At 45.0% G+C, this 23,574-nt stretch overlaps 3 protein-coding genes across 4 annotated transcripts; 2 read left to right on the top strand and 1 right to left on the bottom strand.

The window, feature by feature from the left end:
- Positions 1 to 328: 328 nt before the first annotated feature.
- Positions 329 to 14,413, top strand: LOC106652417. Its single transcript, XM_023459608.1, has 7 exons — positions 329 to 2,023; positions 6,346 to 6,457; positions 9,652 to 9,795; positions 10,677 to 10,870; positions 10,950 to 11,932; positions 12,025 to 12,565; positions 13,585 to 14,413. Exons 1-7 carry the CDS (start codon positions 329 to 331, stop codon positions 13,873 to 13,875), a joined length of 3,960 nt encoding a protein of 1,319 aa, XP_023315376.1. The 3' UTR covers positions 13,876 to 14,413.
- Positions 14,414 to 16,933: 2,520 nt separating this feature from the next.
- Positions 16,934 to 17,871, top strand: LOC106652543 (pre-mRNA-splicing factor SPF27). The gene has a single exon (XM_014371551.2). The coding sequence runs from the start codon at positions 17,085 to 17,087 to the stop codon at positions 17,736 to 17,738; it is 654 nt and encodes a 217-aa protein (XP_014227037.1). The 5' UTR covers positions 16,934 to 17,084; the 3' UTR covers positions 17,739 to 17,871.
- A 1,509-nt stretch (positions 17,872 to 19,380) lies between these two features.
- LOC106652506 (ras association domain-containing protein 8) lies at positions 19,381 to 23,130 on the bottom strand. Of its 2 annotated transcripts, none has more exons than XM_014371503.2 (9): positions 22,083 to 23,130; positions 21,888 to 21,998; positions 21,363 to 21,792; positions 21,062 to 21,300; positions 20,818 to 20,979; positions 20,622 to 20,738; positions 20,405 to 20,544; positions 20,023 to 20,330; positions 19,381 to 19,945 (listed from the first exon to the last, which is right to left on the bottom strand). In XM_014371503.2, the coding sequence occupies exons 1-9, from the start codon at positions 22,152 to 22,154 to the stop codon at positions 19,845 to 19,847; spliced, it is 1,680 nt and encodes a 559-aa protein (XP_014226989.1). In that variant the 5' UTR covers positions 22,155 to 23,130; the 3' UTR covers positions 19,381 to 19,844. The 2 variants fall into 2 exon arrangements, with proteins under 2 accessions (XP_014226989.1, XP_014226988.1); XM_014371502.2 differs by having other exon boundaries at positions 21,062 to 21,303; positions 22,083 to 23,125.
- Positions 23,131 to 23,574: the final 444 nt, after the last annotated feature.

The following is a 23,574-nucleotide window of genomic DNA, read 5'->3' as shown; positions in this document are numbered from 1 at the left end:
CACACACACGTTGGGTGGGGTAAATGTGCATACGAGCCCAGAGCCGGAGTAATCAGATCGAATGCAGAAACAGAATATAAGAGAAGAATACATTTGGCGACATCGACAGTCGACCCGACTGCATACTAGTGTGTTGTTCATCTTCGGTAATAGTGCATTTTCGATTCGGAGAAAGGGTGTTGCGCGCGTCTCTTGCCGCGTTGAACAGATAGAACAAAATTCAGGTGACAGCGAGGCTCAAATACTCGAGAAAAGTCTTAATCGACAAAGTTCGAATTGATAAAAATTATCTATCGTTCTCGTTGCACAGGGCACAGTCGCAAAAATCATGGCGCGTCACTTGCTGTGTCTGATTTTCGTCGCTGCGCTGGCAAATGCCGACGAGACTTCACAAGTCGTCTCGGTGCCCGCAGCAGCAGTTCCAGCAGTGGATGCTCACGGCAGGACCGCCGTCGGCACGTTCGACTGGAATCCAAACACGGGTACGCTCAATATTCAGGGTCACAACGATGACTTTGCCAGCGACGTGCTGCAAGCGGCCAACGATACCGATCAAACGATCGACGGCTCGCACGATCGTATCAAGCCGGCGCCGATGCAGGACGGATCGCATCGATACTGGTGGCAGGATGCACCCGAGAGCCCGTTTCACGGGGACAGTAGCGATGGTTCGACGAGTTCCGTGGCTTCGACGTCGACCGAGTTGCAGCCACCACCTGCGCCGTCGCCAGTGATCAATGCGAAAAATCCATTCTTCCGGGATACGCCGGTTAGTGCGAAAACTTCGGCGTTATTTTCCCTCATTACCCCGGGTAGCGCCGGCCAAGCTGGTCAAGGCGGAGGCGCCGGTTCGGGAAACGCGCAGGGAGGCGGTGGAGGAGGCATCGGATCCGGAGTCATAGCCAACGCGATTCTCAACGGACAAGGCGTGGCGGCGTCGCAATCGATCGGTAACATCGGCGGCGGAGTCGGGCCCACGGCCAGGCCACCCGTCATCGTGGGCACGGGACAGACCATATGCCAAGGTGGCGGGTCGTTGCCCCAAGCCGGTGGTGGTGTCGCGTCTTCTTCGGGCTTGCAAGGCTCCGGTGGCTCGCAGTCGGGTATCGGTTCGCAAATCGTGACCCAAGGTGGAGGCGGAGGTCAAGGAGGTAACTTGGGAGGCGGTGGAGGTAATCAAGGGATCCATTGGGTAGCCAGCGGAGGAAGTCAAGGAATCCACTTGGGAGGCGGTGGAGGTGGTCAAGGGATCCAGTGGGGCACCGGTGGAGGCAATCAAGGAATCCATCTGGGCGGCGGTGTAATAAATCAAGGAGGACTCGGAGGGTCCGGCGGAGGGAATCAAGGTATTCACTTGGGAGGTGGCGGAGGAGGTCAGGGCGGACTCGTAGGCTCGGGCGGAGGAATTGGTCAAGGAGGAGGTCTGCTGGGAGGCGGCGGAGGTAATCACCCCATCTTGGCTGGATACGCTGGACTCGCCGCTCTGGGCAATCATTTCGTTGCGGGCTCGGGGGCGGCTCAGTTCATCTCGGCCATACACTCGGCCCACAGACCCTTCCGACCCTCTGCAGGCGGAGGCGGAGGAGTCGTTTCTCAAGCCGGTGGTACAGATGCAGGTGCCGCAGCAGCAGCGGGTGCCATCTCACAAGCGGGAAGCAGTAATTTACAAGCTCAAACGGGAACCGCTCAGCAATCATCATCCACGGTCTCGGGCAGTGGCAGCGCATCGGCCTCGGCTGAATCGAGCGCGACCGCCAGTGCATCCGGAGAATCGACGGCGTCGGCGGCTGTGGCACCCGCGCTGATCGCACCCACGTACCTCACTCACGAGGAGCCCGAGACGAGATACGTCCAGGCTCAATCGAACGTGCAGGAAAATCACGAAAACGAGGTTGACGACGAGGATCGTACTCGTCGCACGAGTAGCTGTAGCCGCGGCGAAGGAAAAATCTGCGTACCGGCCAATTTATGCATCGACGGCTTGTACGTTCCGGCGATCGACAGCAACAGCAACCACAAAGAGGTTCGTATGGGATCGATTTCACCGTATGTAACGTGTCTATTTCTCGAACAAGATGATGCGACAACGAATTCATTATATCGTTATTGTCGTCGCGCGTTAGTATTTTTGTGTGCAGCTTGTCTCGCGCGAACGAGCATGTTTATTTATGCATAGATCGAGGCCCACCTTTTGCTGCTCGTTTATAATTCAAAGGTATATATAATATGTCTCGCGCGACACACTCGCGACTCTCTCGGCTCGCGTCACGTCTTAAATCCAGAAGAGTGACACAATGATTCTCTCTCTTGGACCCGCGTGCAGCAGCGCAGCTCTTTCTTTTACCTTTTTTTTTATTATTATTATGTATTCGATTTCGTTTGTTTCGTTTCGAACACACACTGCACTTCTAGAAGAAGGTCACTATTATATTATATCGAAACCGTATGCAAGCCTGTGTGTAATACGAAATTTAACTCCCTGCACCCGAAACGAATAGATATATTTAATGACTCGGCTTTAATTGATCGACCTTTAAAAACAGATCTTGTGAAACGAGGGAGAGAGAAAAAAATAAAAATTTCACATACGGCCCCGACGTACACACAACGAGCTCGGCGTGGCAAACAAAAAGTCGAGGCATTTGAATATTTCTAATCATTCGGCATAAATGAATAACCGGCCGAATCGATCGCGTTCACGTGTATTCGAGGCCCGTGCGAACTAGACGAGTTTTATGAGTTTGCAGATCTCGTGATATGAAATTAATATGCTAATGGTTTTTTCAAATGATATATTTTTACGACGAGCCGGCTGATTTGGCCAATTGTATGTAATATACAACACTCGGGCGAATCGATTTGTATATATTAATATATACACATGTATAATGTATTTAAAAATGAGCCGACGGAAAATCAGCCAGATATGCGGAGATGGTTTTTTGCGCACTTTCTCCGCCGCCGCCGCCGCACGAGCGAATTCCGATTTCTTGCGTTTACACGACGACGACGACGATCATGATGATGATGATGATGGTCGGGCCAAGTTACGTGTTAAACGCATGTGCGTTCGTATCGAATGTATTATAAAAATACGCATACACATATAATATGTACAGCTCATACCTCTTACAGCTCAGGATCGCGCGCGAGCGTCATCGCAGCGCCGAATTACTCGCGACCCTTTCGTTGAATCGATCACTACGCACGCACGCATTTCTAAGCCTGCGGGGGCCTCGAGCGAAAATAACTTGACGATTTTGTCACGCGCAAGATATGACTTTTTTTTTTATCAAAGAGACCCAGAGCGAGCAAGGCGAGCTGCGATTTCGTTTCAATAAACCTTGTTTTCAAAAAATGCGAGTAGTGTGGCTGGGACGAGTCGGGTCCGCATCGCTCGGTATTATATATCGCGTATAAACGCTTCTGCGGCTACGAAGACGACGACGACGACCAGTTATTCGAAACCGGAATTCGGGACCAAGGCCAAACCAAGGAGCTTCACAAAGACGATATAAAATGCGCTTAATGTCGAAAAGGATGCATCTTAATGCCGCGCGATCCCAAGCGTATAATACTTGAAAATTAGCCTTTTGTATGTATACGTACGGTGTGTAAGATAGGCATGTATATAATGCGTATAAGAACTTTGACTCGATTTGAGATATAAATAGCCCCCGCGTGCCTCGCGCTCAAAATCCATGCGAATTCGCAGGCGACGATCATCGTGACCATCGTGATCACGCGTAAAAGTTGTGTGTACTGTATCGTTACACGCGCGCACAAAGCGATTCAAATATCATCGCGCGCCGCTCGTTGAGCAATAGATGTTTACTGCCGGGCCGTTATTTTTTCCAAATAGATATGGTTTCTCGGCAATTTTGCCGGATTCGACCAAAAAATATAGCCACGCATCGCCGATAAAAAGTCTCTCTCGTTTCGAGAAAATTCTCACTCATTGATTCATAGACGGATATCACGCGGATGTTGGCGCGTCCGCGACAAAGAGCACGCATGTACGCGCGTGGCCAAGAGCCACGCTTATTATATGCGAAAAAATGTAAATTGCCCGGCCGATGCGATCCGCGCGGATATCGTATGTCCCAGCGCCAACTCGAGGGATTTTCCTTTTTTTTTATTCTTAATTTTTTAATTCTTTTTTTTTTTTTTTGTTCTTCACCTGCGCGATACCAAATCGTGACGTTATATACATGTATATATACATTAATACGATACCGAAGGACGTACTAAAATGGAACAGATGAGTTGACCAGGTGCTGCTACTACTACATGCGATGTTAAATACCAAGGTGATCGGCCATCAAAGTATTTCGCATTTTTTTCTACATTTCAAACTTATTTTTGGAAGCTATTTACGAGCGTTTTGATGTGGACCCGCGATCATCCAAGGGAAATTTCCTTTACACAAATCTAATTTTTTTTTTTTTTTCGTATCTTTATCCTTGCTAATAAATTTCATCGGCTCTCGCGTATCATCGTCTCTCTTATCGATCCGGCAAGGAGCCACCGAGGTGATGATTCGTGTTCGTCCTTCTGCGCATTTCTCTCTTCTCTCTTTGTTACCGCGCCAAAAAATCAATGACGCGAATTCTTACACTTGAAATCTACATTTAATATCGTTTGTGGTGGTGCCTGTTGCTGCTTTAAAAGCCAAAAACCTATTTATTATGCGGTTTCCGAAAAATTCCTTTTGCATCGTCTTATTGCAAAAATCGTTATTTATGATTGGAGACTCGGACGCACACATAATAAAAAAAAAGGCACAAAAACAAGACCGTGTGTGTGCGCGCGATGTATGATGAAAACGCTGATTCATTCGAAAATTAACTATACCAAAAATAACAGACGAAAATAACTTGTGTAGATCGTTAACACGATATTCCACAATTCAGACGTATATTAAACGAATCGATTTTATTTGTGTATGTACTCGCGGCAGATCCGCAATACACCTTCTGGTCTCTCCTTCCTCGATACATAATAATGACGTCGTAATAGGAATTTAAGATAAACGCCCGACGATACCATATCCCGACGATATTATAATATGCCGATCGCACCTATGTCGCTTTCGACGCGCTCACGTATGCAGCCGATACGCGATCGATATCTACGTACGTAATACATGATATTCATTTATACGGTTCATCGCTCGATACTAGCCCCGGCGCACTCGAACTTCGGATCTCGTGGTCCATTGTCCGTGACCGCAATATTCGAACGCGATCGACGACTCGTATGCTCTAATCTCCAGTCGATAAGGTTTAGCCCAGATCGGTATTATGGACGCTCACTGGCGCAACTCTTGTTTACGCCTCTTTGCTGTTTAGCAGCGGCAGCAACACGCGACGAGGCTTATAAGTCGGGCACATTATAAGTTATTGCGAGTCTCGGTCAAAGGAGCTTAAACGCGGCTGGTCGATTAATCGCGCGACGCGTCGATCATATGTGTAATACTGCGCGCGTATCGCGTAAAAAAGGTAGCAAAGTCTCGCCGCGGCCGCTGTACTGTGGAGAGAGAGAGAGAGAGAAGCGCCTCACATAAACTCCACCGCGTTGGTAATGCTCGTCCCACACATATTATACGCATTGCGATTTACGTACATAGCGATGACAACAACAGCACAACAAAAACAACAATGGCCACTCGATAGATTTGATTCTTCTTTTTTTTACATATAAGTACGTTAAATGCGACCGAATCGGCGCCTTACGTAAGCGCCAGCGGCAGTCGTGCAATTATTTACATATGCTCGTGCGTATATACGAATCCCCCATAAACGATCGACGACTATTTACTCGATTTTTCGTCGTTCGTGCGAATCATCATCGGTAAACAATGTGTCGTGATCGCGTTTTAATTTATGGGATTTCGCGGAATATTCTAAGAGAGCTGCAACGTAGCGTCTCGCACAATTTCGCAAAGAAAAAAAAGCAGTACGAGCGGACATTATGTCGTTTGTTTTGTACTCCTCCTCTTGCGCCGATAGCTCATTCGAATTCGGAGCGATTTTACGCGCGACGCGCCACGTAAATCATTCGCGCTGCTGTATATATCAATGAATGATAAATATCGAGAGGAAGTTCAAGTTGGTGCTTCCGTTTTTGTACTATTGGTTCGATCGAATATTATTCAATGCACGACCATACGTAACCGATTCTTTCTTTCCTTTTATCCGACGAAAAAGAAGCGTTTCTTAATCGTTGTCTGCCCCATAACTCTATATTTGGGAAAAAAAATTTCTACCGGCAGTCCCAATACAAAGCGGGCAATATGATATGCACAAATTGAGATAATGACCACTTTTTCTCGTTTGTCAACAGAAGGATCTATGCAACCAAGACGGACACGTTTGCTGCACCCTTGGTTATCACGAGGATCATCACGAGGATCATCACGAGGATCATCACGAGGATGGATCGCAGGCGTACTTCTGTGAGTCACGTTTTAATTCTGTGCGTATGCCTGTTTTTAATGAATCTGCTCGCCGGCCGTTAAAGGCACTGCAGGTGTACAACAGCTAAGCAGCACTCGTATTTATAATATTTAATAATATATAAAATATGAAAATCTATGAAATATCCAAGCATGGCTTGGCCGCGATTGCCGATCTGGCTCGCGGTCGATCGTTGGCCGATTGCAAAAGATATATATAGGATCGAGTGCGCGCGCGTGCAGATGACGATTTGAGCAATCGACTCTCATAGCTGGAATACTCAAACGAAGGCGCCAATTATGTAATGTAAACTATATCAGTGGGTCGGTATCGTGATAGCGCGCTTAATAATGTATGCCGATCGTACGTATATGATATTACTCATTTAAAAATATATAGAATACATTATGTACATATTAAGAACGAAGGCTCGAGGGCGGACACACGCGAAAGAAGCAGCAGCAGCAGCAGTGACAGCAGTTGAAAAAAAAGGAAAGAAAAAGGTGAAACAGAAGCCGCTTGCGGCATTCAGCGCGGGCCCCCGCGAGAAACGATCCTCGCTTTCGCGCATCGGATCGCCGCTGCTACAAGAGAACTCGAGGATACGCGCGCACGCAAACTCGACGATGATTCATTTCGTTGCATGTATATAGCTTCGATACGTGTGTATATAAATATAATACATGCAATCGCATTTGAAATGCAGCGATCCGCGGCGCGTCTAATTCGTAATAATAATATGATAAATTTGCATTAATATAATAATTTCGCCTCTGGGCAGTACGTCATTCGGCGCGAGCGCGTAATATTCGTACGGCTCTCTCCCTCTCGCTTGCGCGTGGAATATATAAGTGCATATACATACATACGCTTTATTATATATTAGCGGCTCAGCGCCGAACACTGACCGCAGCGCGCGCGAAGCTGCACTTGAAACGTACAACGTAACGTGTAGTACGCGATCGGTTGCCCCGTGTGCTTTACTACTATACGCGATCGGTTCTTTATTTGACCAGATCGCAGCGCAGCATGAAAAACTGGACGCGAGAGAGGCGAGGAAAAATGCAAAAGAGAAAAGAAAGAAATCGGTAATTCATCGCCGGGATTCTGTCGGTCGGACTGTGAGTTCGTCCGGTATTGCTCGCTCTCGCTGCAACGATCGGCGATCGTACTTATATACGTTGTTATTGTAGCCGGTAATTATGAATAATGTTGTTGTTTATCGTGTGTACATGAACGTTGGATGCTGCTCGAAGCTGTCGTGCAAGTTGTAACATTATACACGACGAATGCGCCTCTCGACGCCGTTGTTGTTGCTGCTGCTTACACACACACACACACATACATGCATACATGCGTGCATTATTTTCATATTGTGCAAATTGCCACCTTTTATCAAGTGTATATTATTAGAATTATTCGTGCGTGTACACACACGCATTTGCATACTTTATTGTAATAATAACGAGCGCTGCCGTTAATGTGCCTATGAGAGCAGTAAAAGCAAAAAAAAAAAATGAAAAGGAAAAAAAAGTCGTTTTAGAAGACAAAGAAAGAGAACTCGTTTTTTTTTTCTTCTTCTTTTCATTCGGATCGGGCAATTACGCGCGAGAGCCCGTGTGCGCTCGACGAGATCGGTTGAAAGACGAAATTTTTTTTTTCAGCGAATACTGAGTATTCGCGCGCTCTCGTCATTTATAATTTCGATTTGCTGCCGTTTTTACCTTATTCGCGCAGAGGATTATTATTTATCGTTCGAGGATTAATGAATGATGGGCAGCAGTGAGTGTGCGAGAGAGAGAGAGAGAGAGAGAGAAATGCGCGGTTACTTCATAGTCACACTAGCGCGGGTAGAGAGAGAGATGTTTAACGCTCGCAACACTTTTTCACGCGCCCCGACCTTAGAGCATTAAAAATTACGACGTGGATGATGATGCGACGACGATGGCAATGACGACGACGATGCAACCGATTACTCGCGTACTGTTGATGTTTTTTTTTTTCTACACACTCGTTGTTTTTTGCGCTGCTACTGAAATGCAATTGACACAAGTAAAAAGAATTTTCATCCGCGTGAAATGCGCGCAATACGATTTCAAAGTGCTGCACTGCAAGACGCCGGCAGCCGGTTACTATCGAATAACGATCGATTCACACTTGCTACTCGGAGGCGGGTGGCTGCTTCTGCTGCTGACGACGACGACGAGACAATATTTCGCCGGCGAAAGTTTGTCCATATAATGATATACGCTTGCATCCACGCCGCTGATAAGCCACCACCCGCGTGCGTAAGAGCCGAACATGTGCGCGCGTGCCATCGAACTTACTACACACTTTTGCGAGAGAGACGCGCGATCGAAAAAATTTGGCTTCAAGGCAGATATGCGATGTGCTCGTACGCACATCTGTGGGTTTTCGGGGCCCCCGAGAGATGACGAGCGCGCCAATCGCTTTTATATATGCTTTATAATATAATACTACTACTACTACAACTACGACGATCGTCACGATGAATAATAATCTTAAGGTCACTCGGTTCGTTCGTACGTTCGAGCTATACACGCTCACACACACGCACATACATACGTACACTGGACCAATGGTCGATTCGCACGGGAAGAGGGAGTGCGAGGTTTTTTATATTAAAAGCCGCGAATATGCTCATTGCTAGAAAGGCGCGCGCACATTTCTTAGGCACGTTTTATACGTGTGTACGTATGTATCTGTATCTGTGTGCGTAATTGATTCCACGGCTCTCGCGGGGCCTAATGTAACGCCTATAAAAGAGGTCGTCTTCACCGGAGAACCTTCAGTTCCACTTGGCCATTCGGAAGCGCGACACATCCGATCTCCCCTTCGCGCGGAGATTTTGTTTTAGTCAAATTTTTTTTTTAATTTTATTTTATAAGTCATGGCGCGAACGACAAAGTGTTTAGTGCTCATTGCGTGCTTGGCAGTGTCCGTTGTCAATGCCGATTTCTACGGTAAGAGCCCATCTTCGTTATTCGACGACACGACGCAGTGTGTGGTGCTCGCATATATATCATTAAAAAAAAAAATCGGAGTTCGAGTTGTGGACACTGCATCCGCGGCTCCGAACTCTCGCTCTATCTACTACCTCTACTGTCTCTCTCGAAATTATTTGACAAAAGCAAAAACAAATGAACCAACCATGCAACTCGTCATTTCACAGATCAAAGGCCCGAGGGTGATGCCCTGTTCGGTGAGCGCAAGAACAACGAATACCTGCCACCCAGCAACGAGTATCTGCCACAGCCCGAGCCAGACGCAAACAACCCCACCGGCTCCGTTGTCCTACCTCCTCAAGACGAGTACAGTAAGTTCAACTATATTCGATTCGCGAAGAAAGTTGGGACGCGTGCTGCTCTTCACGTGCTCGGCTCTTCGATATAATAATATACACGCATTACGCGCGGCGATCGTTATAATTGCATCTCGTCGTCGCGAGCGCGTCACGTAAGCCCACGTAACGCATCGTGTGCACAAGAGCGCGCGGCCCCGCCGAAAATCGGTATGTGTGTTATAATAATAAAGTGCCGCACCGGCCGCCGCCTATATAAGGCTCGAGTCGCGCGTCCGACGAGTTTCAGTCGCCCTTCGAGGTTCAACTTGTTCGCGCATTTATTTCAATTTTCTTTTTTTTTTTTCTTACCTCGAGAGTCGAATCTCGATGAGTCGTGTGCCGATTTCATCTCGATTTTCTCCCGCGCGTCGCTAGTTTCAAATCGTTCGTGTATCATAAGCTTCTTCCTCTAAGCGCGCCCGATCATGCGTGCCCTCGAGTGCATCCTGCTGACGATCGGCTTGTTGGCAGTGACCTCGGCCGCTCTGACGGATGAAGGTTTCACGCCGTTCGGTAAGTTCGGCTCGTCACCACGCACTATCGGTACTTTTCCGCGAGCGAGGGAAAGAAAATTTCGTAAAAGCTCGCAACGATACCCAAAGAGATGTATTTCGCAATAAGAGACACGGACGCACTCGCGTGAAAGTAATAAGTACGTTTCTCGTTCTCGCGCGCGAATCAATTTATACATACGCGCATACAATAATCGCCGAAAGCGGCGCCCAAAACTTGCACACGCTTGACCTACATGTGTAATACGATGCAGACTCGTGTTATATTGTAATGCGCCTAGCGAGACGCGATTAAATTCGCGCCCGAGAATGAAATTAATTCGAATCGTGATTATTTTGCAGGCGATGGCTCTGCTCAAAATCCCGAGGCACTTTTACCGAAAAGGCCCGAAGAGACGTTCGTGCCACAGCCACAACTCGGCTGCGCCGCCGCCTTGATCTGCGTCGAAGAGCAATTCTGCGATCTCACCGGCGTCATCGTCAAGAGCCCGGTCAGATTCACCGAGGATCAGCTTCTCAGACGTGTACCCATGGTGGTAAGTAGACTATATGACCTTTGGACTTTGACGATCTTCAACGATGTCGATAATAATTTGCGCCCCTTCGCTCGTTCAGGACTGCCGTAACCCCGAGAACGGAGTCGTCGGCAAGTGCTGCCGTGACCCAGACTACGTCGACCCATGGCCAGCAGGCGGCAATCTGCCACCAAACTACAAGGGTGGATTCGACGACAACGGCTTCCCGCTCATCTACAAGATGAACTACACGACCCCACGCCCGGTGACCATCGCACCCGTGACCGGCGCCGCCGTCGACTCGCAGGCCATCACCCGCCCAGCCAGGAGGCCGACCACCCCGCGCCCGGAGCCAACCCTCGTCATCGAGAACGTTGCCCCGGTCCAACCCGAGCAGCCAGCCCCAGTGGTCCCGGTGAGACCAGCCCAGCCCGTGTTCGTGCCCCAGCTGCCCATACGCAAGCCCGAGCCAGTCAGACCCATCCTCCCGGTCGTCGAGCCCGTCAAGCCGATCGTCGTGAAGCCCGTCGAGCCCGTCCGTCAGCCGATCCTGTCGAACAACGTCTTCCTGAACGGTCAGGTCCAGATGCCAGCCCCAGTTGTGCCAGAGGCCAATAACCCACCCAAGACCATTGACTTCCCCTCGTTCCCGACCATCAGCAACATCCAGAACAGCATCGCCAACCAGTTCGGCTCCCTGTTCAACAAGCCAGCCCAGGAGGTCGTCGTTCAAGACGTGCCTGCTCCTCAACCCGAGCGCCCGATCGTCGTCGCTCCAGTCGTCCCGGTCACCACCACCACCACCAAGCGACCAAACATCGTCCAGAACTTCTTCCAGAACATCGTGAAACCGGAGCAGCCCATGCGCATCCAAGCCCCAGTGATCGAAGCCCACGTGCCCGGAGCTCAGTGCGGACTCGTTAACAAGGTCCAGAGCCAGTACGCCCTCCACGACGTCGAAGTGCCATTCGGCATGATCCCATGGCAAGCCATGATCCTGTCCAACAGCGAGAAGAAACTCCTCTGCTCGGGAGCCATCATCGCCCCCAACGTAGTCCTCACCTCTGCCCACTGCGTCTACGGGTAAGACGACGTTTTTTTTTTCCACTCACCCATGACCGATGACAAGGATGGTACTTAATGTCAATTTTCTTCCTCCTTCGCAAAATGTATAGACGTGAAGCCAGCGACGTCTCCGCCAAGTCCGGAGAATGGAAGCTCGGCTACGAACTGAAACACGAGGAGCCACTGCCCTTCGAGGTCATCAACGTCCAGAAGATCGTCACCCACCCCAACTACAGACACGGCAGCTCGAGCCACGACATGGCCATGCTCGTACTCGAGAAGAACTTCCACCTCGACCAGCACGTCGACACCATCTGCCTGCCACAGAAACCCCTGGCCTTCGAGCCAGCCCAGAGACGCTGCATCTCCACCGGATGGGGCAAGACCATCATGCAGATCCACGTAGCCGGAGCCCTCATGAACAAGCTCGACGTCGAGCTGATGAGCCCCTACGACTGCCAGAAACGCCTGGAGGGCGCCGAGTCGCCGCTCGAGATCGACGACAGTCTCGTCTGCGTCAAGGCTCAACGCCAGTCCAACAACATGTGCCAGGTCGATGTTGGAGGCCCACTGGCCTGCGACCGTGGTGATGGATTCTACGAGCTCGTCGGCGTCTACAGCCAGGACACCGGCTGCCTGCCCACCAACCAGGTACACATATCCATACTCCTTTATTAATTGTTGCATTATGAATTCGTGCGGATATAAAAAGTAAGGCGCGACCGATCCAACGACCTCGGGCAATAATTTCTAATAAAACGCGGCCTCGTTGCGCCTTCGATTCGTGTTAACTCGGCTCGATTTCATTAATAATGCATACGCCTGCCTATTGACGCCAGGTTTATGCTGCTTTGTCATCGATATTACTTACATCGCAATTTTTTCGCGGTACTGGTATTCTCTCTCTCTCTAAACTCGTCTTTGACGCAAGAGGAAACTTTTTTTGGCTATTGCCAAAAACGATCTTCATTTTCGTGCGTTCCGTGCACGAGTCGACTCCGAAAGAGAATCGATTATCATTTTTTCGTATAAAATCACGCTTTGCCACGCGCCTCGCCGAAATTTGAATACACGTCCCATCTCTCGCGCCGATGGTGTCTATATAATACGATGATGGCATTTTGCCCTCGGGCTGTGTCACACGCGCGCGTCCGTCCGCGGCGTTCATTAGCATTTTTATCAGAAAAAAAAGGCGAAAAAAAAGAATAAGGAAAAAAAATTCGAGCGACCGAGAGCTGTTTATCGATTCGGAATTTTAAGAGAGCCATCGACGAAAATAAGGATGATAGATGATCGCGTCAACGCGCGCATACATGAGATTCGCCTTGCCGATTTTGGAAAGTAATGGACGTTTGGCCAAGGTCGCGCGCTCGAGTTGCACAATATTGTGATCACCGCCGCCGCCGCCACGTCCTTACGCAACCGACCAACAAGAAGCCTCGTGTGCTCCTCCCATTAATACACCTATATGTAACTTAAGTAGTCCGGAATTCGAGATTGAGATTGAGAGAGAGAGAGAAAGAGATCGCGACCTTATGCAACGCATTTTTTTTCTGCTTGAACCAACGCATCCTGCAGCAGCAGCACGATGACGATAATTTCCATCGCAACTGAAATACCGGCTGTGACCAATCCACTGATCTTGTTTTTTTTTCTGTCTCTGCCCACAGGTCGCAACCTTCGCCGTGGTCGACTACCAATGGATCAACTCGGTCATGAACGGCGCCCCAGCCCCAAGGCCAGTCGAACAGTACCCAGTAGTTCCCTCGTTCGTGCCACAGGTGCCCGTGCAGCCAGCTCCGTTCGTGCCACAACAACCCCTGCAGCCAGCTCCATTCGTGCCGCAGCCAGCCCCCCAACAACAGACCATCCACTACCACGAGCCCGGTGTACCCTGCGACTGCAGAAAGGGTACCCTGCCAGCCGGTGCCAACACCTACCTGCCACCACAGCGGTACTGAGCGAGCTGAGCAATTAGCTTCGTCAGCCGGATTTCCTGCCCCCCGTACATAAACTTCTCCCTACAAACACAGACTGACAACTATATATGCTACTACTCGACGCTGCGAAACACTTTTATCATTGATTAAAACTATATCGACGCGTTCGCAAAAGCGTTGGCAAACGCTTACTAATTCGCCAAATTACTGCGGCGTCGCGCACGATCGGTGCCGGTCGTGCGCGCGTCATAATTGTATGTTCAATTCTAGCCGACCCTTAGGACTTTTTTTACTTTATAATAATAATTCTCTCTCGATTCGCGATGACTGGAAATATTTTTTAATCTCTAAGAAAATAAATTAATTTTTTACTTCTAAACTTAAGAAAAAAGAACAAAAAATAAGGAAGAGCACAAGTTTAATCTCACGGTAAAAATTCTCAGAATAATAACTCAAGTTTTTAAAATTGTCGCTCTGTAATATGTTTTATACAAAATAATAGCGTTAGTGTATTTTCTATTCGTTAAAATCATTTTGTATTGCCGTCACGTACTATTCAATGCCATGTATTGTTTATTCTTTTTTTTATATAAATATACTTATATGTAACTGTGATACAGAAACAATTTGTTTTATTTGCCATCATTCATTTATCCTTAATACAAGCACGTTTTCAGTGCGCATTTATATTTAAACAATTGTCGACAAAAAAATTTTAGTAATAACCAACAACATTCTTCAAAATGAAATTGTCCACTTTATCGAAATTTTGAAATTTTCATTGAAAAATATTATATTTAATTGAATTGTTCTACTCTTGAACTTTAGAGTACTTCTTCAATCGATCTTAAAATGATAGATCTTAAAATAGTTATAAACAATACGATTGGAAAATAAATAAAATAATTAATTATACTTCGTTCGTACTTTTTTGAAAGCATCCGACTTTTATGTCTCGTACCTCTTATATTTTTGCCTACAAAAAACTTTATTAATGGAGTATTCGATTACTTAATGCTTGGCAATACTTTTTCAAAATTTTCGGTTTTTTGATACCAATATTTTTGGAAGATCGATGATTTTGATACTGGATATCGCCGATCCCCATTTCTAGGCTTTCACGCTAAGCCTGCACGACACTGAATGTAATTAGCGTAATGTGGTTTCAGAGCTATAACGAATCGCAATTCAAGAGTGTGAATAATTGTCATCGCGTGTCTTGCACGTGAAAGGCCGAGAGTTATTATTAAAACACCTTCGTTTACATTTTCGAGTATGTGGGTGGATCTATTTGTGTAGCACCTTTCCCCGACCATCCTGTATCACGAAAATTGTTGGCGAAATGACAAGCGAAGAAGATGAAATCGAAAAATATGTTAAAATATGTCATTAGGTAATTTTAATTTTTAAAGAATGAAAGTATAAAAATATTATAGCATAATATGCTAAGTTTTCTTGAAATTATTTCAGTGTGAAAAAGGAGCACGGAGATACAGTGCTTATTAATCACGAAGGCAACATAATTGACAACTCACCCGATATCAAAAAACATCCATAATCGTTAATATTTCTGCTAAGAAATCCTGTACGAGTTGATAATTTATGTCACTGATTCAATCAAATGAAAGTTGTGAAAATGAACTTAATGATGATATGAAAATCAAATTTGAATGTGATGATGTCAAAACCCCAAAATATATTTATTAAAAATTCAGAAAAGGGACTCTCAAAATCAATTGCCAAACATAAAATTGAGCAATAATTGTACAACTCATACAATTAAAATGAAGGTTGTGGTCAGCGTTAAAAAATAATGGATTGGCAGGGTTAAAAAAACACTGCATTCAAATTAAAGACACGAAGTGCTTGTTGAAATTTAATGACCGGGTGTCGGAGCCGGTATATCGTATATATAAACAAGCTTTCACTAGTCATTTGCGGGAACTATCATCCGCATAGCGACATCTAGGGGCAGGTCAACGCAATGTCTTTGGCATTTAAAGAAAAAGTGTCAGTAATTATCATCAAACTTGTATCAAATATGAAATGCCTATTTTTATATAACTTTTTCTGCAATAGTTCACTGACTCCTCATTCCGAAAACTGAACATCTTAGTAGTTTCTATTATCTATTGATTGTTCTTTGAGGATACTTTGTTATTGAGAAGTATTCATAAAACACTTGAGTAAAAGTATAAACATTCATGCTTAATTGATTGTATACAGAAATCGTATTAAATGAAATAATCTTGCCTAGTTGTTAATTGATAATTGCAATTATTGGAATTAATTATAAAAGTATTAATGATACTTGCAGTGTTTATAATTTAATTAATTAATTTAATAACTAAATAAGATCAGAATGGGTAAAAATGAAAAAATTATGCACATCTAATAATAACATTAATATAAGATATTAAAAATAATTAAAAAATGTTTGTGTTGTAAGTAATTGATAATAAAAAATGTATCTGAATTTTGGCTTTTCCTTTAAGTGATGTATGAGTTTTTGTATTAAAGGCAGAGAAATTTTTTTTGGAACATTGCCAATGCACAAATCAAAGAAAGGAAAATCCGATGGAATAACATTACAGTTTAAAAGTTCTAATTTTGCTTGTATGGGCACACCCATCACACGTTTTTGTATTTCAAGAACCTTTCTTGGGTCGACTTCACAGGCAATAACTTTTATAGCCTTTTCCAGAATTCTTCAGTTATGTTTCCAATACTAGAGCATACCTCCAGAACAACATCGTTTGGTCTGATCTCAGCGTATTCTATGATACTCTGGATAACAGACGGATTTTTCAATACATGTAGAGCAAATTCCATGTTTAAAATTTATAGAAAAAAATTTATAGAATAAATGTTATAGAACAAAATGAAAATCGTAATAGGAAGAGATTTGAGATTAATTTAAGCGGTAGTAAACTTGAACGAATGTACTTGTTGATATATTGGCTGTTGACTGAACAGAATTTTACGTGTAGTAATCACGAAATGTTTACAAACCGTAATTGAGTGACGAGCGATGTCGCTACTCGCTAGTGCCAAAGCAGAAAAGCGGAGCAGAAGACACAAGTCAGAAGTACGATTGTGCGGCGCCGCGTGAGAGTCTGTGTTTCTGTTTACAAACGTCTGGCAGTTTGAGGTTAATCAACCCTCGAAGACTCGGGCATTCACGGCAAGACGGTGCAAATTCAAATTGTTTTTAATTTCAATCTTCGGTAATGACTACGAACGAGGTGATAGTGGACGCACTCCCTTACATCGATCAGGGCTACGATGATCCGGGAATCCGCGAGGCCGCCGTGGCCATGGTCGAGGAGGAGATACGCCGCTTCAGGCCCACGAAGAATTACCTGGAGAACGTCTTCTCGAGCTCGGCTCAGTCGCTGTCCTTCGAGACGGACATACTGAAGCACGAGTTCGAGCGGCTGCAGAATCGCCAGTCCATGGAGGTGATCAACATGAAGCGGTACGAGCTGCCGCCGCCGACCTCCGGCAAGCTGCACGACGCCACGGCCTGGCTCGAGAGCGTCGACAACAGCAACGCCCAGCTCGAGCACCAGGCGACCCGCATCACCAATCTCGAGCTCATGCTGCAGTACGGCTGCTGCGCCTGGAAGGCCCACCTCAAGGTCCTCGCCAAGTCCGTGGCCGACGCGCAAAAGCAGCTGGCCGACATCAAGAAGAACATACAGGAGATCAACTGGCAGAGAAAGTCCAATCAGACGCAGGGCGGCGAAAAGCTCAAGGCCCTCGACGCCGAGTGGGTGGGTCTGGTCTCGAAAAATTACGAAATCGAGAAAACTTGCGTGTATCTCGAGAACAAAATTAATGAATACGAAATGTACAGTCAACAACAACAGCAAGTTAATTAACTTTTCACTTTAGAATTAACGTTAACTATAAGCTTTTCACTATTATCCTTTTGTACACATTTTATAATTGTAAATTGTTGCTTGTGAACCTGATGTAATGTAAGATAAATAAACTTATTTTTAATAAAGTCAATTTAATTGATTGTCTATTTAAAAATTCTTGAATTGATACAATTTGCGCGTAAGCTCGAGCGAAAAATTGCACTCTAACAGTCGGAAAAGTTTTCTACATTACCGACCCACATTCAAATATAACTCGAAAATCGGAACTAACAACCGCTCAAGCAAACATGCATTCGAACATTCAATTCAAAATTGACCGCTCTCGAAAAGCTCGTGTGTACCCACAGACTCCAGTCTCAAGTGTGTCCGGTAAAAAGTCATCCATCAGTCTAATAAATTTCAATCATGAATCACTTTGAAATCGATCACGAAGACCTCGTAAAAATTTTTGAATCGGTGAGTTGAAATTTGATTGTATTTTACGAGATCGAAGCACGAGTGAATCACAAAAAATTATCGTTTCGCTGTGCTGTATAATTCCGCAGATGGTAGACGAGGTCGTGCACAAGAGACGCCAGAGCAAGTGCAAAGTGTTCGCCAAGATAAACTTCGATCTGACCGATTTGTGCGACGACTTCTTCGAGGCTCAGGTGACCGTTTGCAGCTCCGAATGCAACGAGCTCAAATTCTTCATGCTCGAGGGTATGAAGAGCCAAGTGAGTGCCCAAAAGTTGATCTTGGGAACGGACGAGAACGCGATCGTCGGTTTCGTACGGGAAAAGAGCTGCCCGGTGAAGCGACCAAGGCGACGACAACGACAAACGTCCACCTGTAGCGAAACGGAACAGGAGTCAGAGGAACAGCAGGAGCTGCAGCAGTCACGAGTCCTTAGAGACCAGAAAATCGTCTGCCGCAGAAACACGAGTCTGTCACTGATGGAGGACGAACCGATGTCGGGCGACGATGAGCAGCTGGAGCTCAAAGCTATCAAGCGCTACGTCTCCTTCAAATTGTTGGTCGGTATCAACTGCAACCCGAGAGCGCAGTGTATCCCTCGCTTTTTGACTCTATCGAAGGTTTTTTATCTTTTTCCCTCCTCAAGTTCAAAGTGCTCGTTCAACACATCGACTCATTTGCAAGCTTGATGCTGCGTTACATTCTCCATACCGAGCAGCTCGATCCCAACATCAAGTTCGTCCTGAGGAGAAACAACAGCAAGTACATCTACTGGAACATCGTTCCGATGGACGATATCGTCGTGTCTTGCGGCATACTGACGTCGGCACTCCACGGGATATTCCAACGCAGTCAGGACCAAGCTTTTCGCCAAGAAATCATGAGCCTCCTGGACATAGAGCGCCCGAGTCTGTTCAAACAAACTGTCGGCTGTATGCTCCTCGCCAAAGCCAATCAAAACTACGATCCGTCCATTTTCGAAGCTCCTCGACCCCCGACGAGCAGCGACCAGCTCCAACCGTCCGAAAGCGACGTCCGCACTCGCGAGCAGACCGATGTCGACGACGAGACACCCGCCAAACGAATGCGTTTCGATGCGCTCGATTAGTATTTCACACCTGCACGCCAGCGGTCAACTATTATTTATTCGATTATGATGATAGATTGAAAATGAACTCAATGATTACGAATCTGTTAGACAATTATTTCTTATTATGTCGTTCTTTCGTTTCACAAACTTCTACAATTCAGTATTTCTCTTACATACATAGACATGCTTTGACAATTTTGATGTTCAAAGTTTTTGACGAGTAAAAATTATTAGCAGGAAAATAGACATTATCATTTTACATCAACAAATTCAATATGCTTTGGTAAACGAGCAATACAATATAAAAAAGATAAGATATTTAGATACATGATATTAACACTCTAGTTTTGTAACAATAAATGGTGTTTCTTAATCAATCATTATTTTATAGATATAGTTACAACAATATATGGTTTTCATTAAAATTGTGATTCAACACATATGGCAGTGTAAGCTACACATTAAACTCATTTAAGGCAAACAAATTTTAATACTAAATGTATACGTTTTTCTTTACCGTAACTGTATATCAAATTTTAGAGATCACTTCCCCCTGCTTACACCCACACACCATGTGGGTTTTTACTCGTAGGGACTGCAGTTTCCAACTGTCTTGGAGAGCCTATCATTTTTCTAGTGCTTCCTGGTTTTTGAGCTCCTATAATAAAATTATCATTTGTATTGATTCAAGAATAGCGATATAAAAAATGTAGATCAGAAAATATAATGCAGTACCTTCTAACAGGTTTTTGACTTGTTCGTCTTGACAAGCTACTGTCAGACTTTGTAAATTTGCCTCCTTCATATCTGCTACAAGTCTTTCAACTTGCATTTTCTTTTCTACAATTGCAGCTTCCAAACCTACAACTTCATTTTTTAGAGAGTCTGCACATTGATTACTCATATCAGCAGAGCGTTTCGCTTGTTCTAACTCATTTTGCAGATGCTCAACTTCTGTTATTAATTTCCTTTCCATCATTTGATTATCATCAGCTTCTCGATTAATGAGTTGCTGTTCTATCGCTAGTTCTTCAGCTAGTAGCCTAAAATAATCATTACAGTTGTTTTATAGAGAAACAAAAAATTAAATGATAAAAGAAAATATAATTAGATTTACCGAATTTTATTTTTACATTGAAGTAATTCCGTTTCGCAGTTTGCAAGTTTTGATCGCAATAGCGTTATTTCGGACTTTAATGTTTTTTCTTGCTGTCTAACTATTTCGCTCTCTTCTTCAACGTGCGTTAATTCTTTTATCTACAAAGTAATGGTGAACAATCAATTGTCAGTTTTACATAATGAAAATGATCAAAAGTTTTTTTCAATATTCTTACCTGCTCTTCAATGGCTCTATTAGTAGATTCAATTCTATTGGCTTCTTGAGAAATAAAGTCCATTTGATGGATTTGTTCTCTGTTTCTTGTTTCCCAGTATAAAATTTCAGCATCGTACTAAAAAATATAAGTCATTACAAAATTTTATTTAGTGTCCAAGTTTAAGTTCAAGTTCGTGTAAACTATTTCCACATACTTTAGTCAAATCTGCTTGTTGAGCATTAATAGTATCTCTCTGCCTATTGACTAGTCTGATGAGTTCAACATATCTCTGTGTGTATGCAACAGTTACCATATTTTGTCCTGGGCCAGCTACCTGATCAGCTACTTGATTAGGACTTTTGGATTCTTGAAATTCCTATAAAAACAATTATCCATAAATTCAAAGACAAATTACAAACCATTCCACTATAGAGAAAACTTTATTTAGTTCAACTAACCTGAATGAGATTTCTTTTAGATTTAGCAGAGTTACTTGATGATACTACTTCCTTATGAAGATGAGGACTGCTACTTGTGTTAGGTAAATACTGAGATCTTCCAGGGCTACCTAAGTTTGGAGGTGGAGGGTCTCTATAAGGTGGTAGAGTTCGCTGTTGAGGAGGTGAAAGAGGCCCTGGAGGTTCTCTATACGGGGGGACTTCTCTAATCTTTTTCTGTGATGCATAAATACTGCTGCCTGCTGAAATTATAAAAGGGTAATAAGTATATTGTTACCAAAAGTAGATAATTATTACATACCATCAATGTTAGATGGGCTAGAAGGAGACTGAGCAAATCTTTGAGATGTTTTTCTAGCTCCTATTTCCTTTGATTTTAATTGAGGCGTTGGCTGAACTATGGCAACGTTTTCCATTTGAATTTCTGGACTGCAATCATTCAAGTTTCCATGGTGTCCACTGAAGGTTAATGATTTTCTAATATCACGATTTCTTTCTAAACCACTACTTTGTCCTTCATCATAATCAGATCCTATAGTTGGACTTCCTTTGACATTATCATGAAAATTGGTACTTAGGCAGTGATCTGCCAATGGATTTTGCATGCCATTGGGGCGATTGGCATGCATTCCTCTTGAATTAGTAGGCACATTACTTTTGTTCCCATCAGGAGTTGACTTTCGCAGTACCAACTGTACTTCGGGTGCATATTCACCCCATTTCATAAGAATCTAAAAAAAGCAAAGTTACAATGAGATGCAAAGTCACTGGATGAGCAAAACTTGTCGTAATCATACAAATCACTTGCTCGATATTGAATTACTACCTTTAAGGGATTCTCATAAGGTGCCAGCAGTCTTTCATTGGTCCTCCATTTTTCAATGAGCGTAAATTTGCCCGTTTGAGCGGTTGCATGGGCAAGTGCATATACTACGTCCTGCACAGTATAAGTAAAGCACTTGTTACATTATGAAACAGAGTAAAGAGCTTTACGCTGAAAAATCAATTCCCAGTGCTTTACCTGACAAGTGGTAGTCTCGGTGACTCCGCAAACGATGCGTTGGATACCCTCGACCCAGACTTTGAGCTCCATTACTGCACCGTTGTGTGTCCGTGTGCCCAGGAGTTGTAGGTTCTAATCGACCCACCGTCGTCCCAATGAAAGTCGAGCTTATCAATCAGAAATGCTTGTACTCATGGTCGGATCGAGTCGATACCACCAGCACACGCAACCGAGCATTTTTATCGACTCCGACGAGCGAGCTATAGGCGCAACAATTGATTTAACCTGGGACGTGTTGGCAAGATAACGGCAGGCCTTTTAATCGCTGCCTACAACTGTCACAATATCAAAACACAACTCAGATCTGCGCGCAAACAGGCTACGATTGCTTATCTCAAGCGTGCGTGTGATGGGTTGGTCTCCGGGGCCCCTACATCAAATACACATGCAATATCGGGTGCAGCGCCCCGCGCGAGCCACTCAACACCTCTACTATGCGTGCAATGGTCGCAGAAACTTTTCGCGCACAGTCTCGAGACGCAGAGCTGCACAATGTATAAAATAATAACATCGACTCCGCGCGCGCGGAGCAGTGCAGACTGCACGGACGGGGCGAGGACCGTACGCAGAACTCCGAAGACACAACACAAGTCGCAGGTCACCACGATTCACGCAATTTCTGCAACTCGCATGCTCGTGGTATTATCAACGGTGAACTTGGGCGCGCACACTCGCACACATACACAGACACACTTGCACTCGCGAGCGTATAACGTACATATATACATACACAGTACACACACACGCGCGCGCTCACGAGCGGGGCGTACGCTAGTCGAGCGATTTTATTATTGTTATATTTATTGTTGTTGTTATTATTATTACGACGTCTGATTCGACTCTGCGAGTGCTATATGTATGCGTCCAGCGGTGTCCACTGCTCCCCAATCCCCCACGCACGGACTTGTCCTTTCTCCCCGAGGCCGAGACGGCCCAAACAACCATATAGCGTGTGTATACAATCCTGTGTACAACGCACCGATCTCAAGATGACGTCAACGCGTTGTGGGCCTGATGTCACGCAACTTACCTCGGAGCCGAAGAGGTAAAGCCGTGAATGCAACAGAGGGCAGCTTTATGCGTATATACATGCTGTGCATATGATTCGCGTGCTAATATACCAGCACATCTCGCGACTCTCTAAAAATATAATTCAATTTAGCAAACTCGTACGAATCACGCTGCTCTTTTTAGAACATCGGTCCCATCGAATGCAGTTGTAAATGAGTGTTCTGTTCAACTTTTACCTAAGTACATAATTTTAATGCCAAAAAAATTACGCCTTCTGTTTATATACCAATGAACTTTACAACATTGGTCACATTTGCGAGCGATGTATATGCAACGCTGTAATATCGTCAATCGGTAACTTTACAGAAATCGTGTATAACGATCCATTCGGTAGAAAAGTAGAGGGAGAATCAAAACAAACGCCTCATACATGTGTCGA

Source organism: Trichogramma pretiosum, unplaced genomic scaffold, assembly GCF_000599845.2.
Source record: "Trichogramma pretiosum strain Unisexual culture from Peru unplaced genomic scaffold, Tpre_2.0 scaffold26, whole genome shotgun sequence".
Classification (NCBI taxonomy): domain Eukaryota; kingdom Metazoa; phylum Arthropoda; class Insecta; order Hymenoptera; family Trichogrammatidae; genus Trichogramma; species Trichogramma pretiosum.
This window is presented reverse-complemented; position numbering and strand designations above follow the sequence as displayed.

What these genes read in the sequence shown, in the direction of transcription:
- LOC106652506 (XM_014371502.2), bottom strand. Translation starts at nt 22,154, where the DNA reads ATGGAGCTCAAAGTCTGGGTCGAGGGTATCCAACGCATCGTTTGCGGA. An exon ending in CCGAGACTACCACTTGTCAG is followed by an intron (nt 21,999 to 22,082) that starts GTAAAGCACTGG and finishes TATACTGTGCAG; the next exon opens with GACGTAGTATATGCACTTGC. An exon ending in CTAAAAGAAATCTCATTCAG is followed by an intron (nt 20,980 to 21,061) that starts GTTAGTTGAACT and finishes TTGTTTTTATAG; the next exon opens with GAATTTCAAGAATCCAAAAG.
- LOC106652417 (XM_023459608.1), top strand. Translation starts at nt 329, where the DNA reads ATGGCGCGTCACTTGCTGTGTCTGATTTTCGTCGCTGCGCTGGCAAAT. An exon ending in TCAGACGTGTACCCATGGTG is followed by an intron (nt 10,871 to 10,949) that starts GTAAGTAGACTA and finishes TCGCTCGTTCAG; the next exon opens with GACTGCCGTAACCCCGAGAA. An exon ending in TCTGCCCACTGCGTCTACGG is followed by an intron (nt 11,933 to 12,024) that starts GTAAGACGACGT and finishes CAAAATGTATAG; the next exon opens with ACGTGAAGCCAGCGACGTCT.
- LOC106652543 (XM_014371551.2), top strand. Translation starts at nt 17,085, where the DNA reads ATGACTACGAACGAGGTGATAGTGGACGCACTCCCTTACATCGATCAG.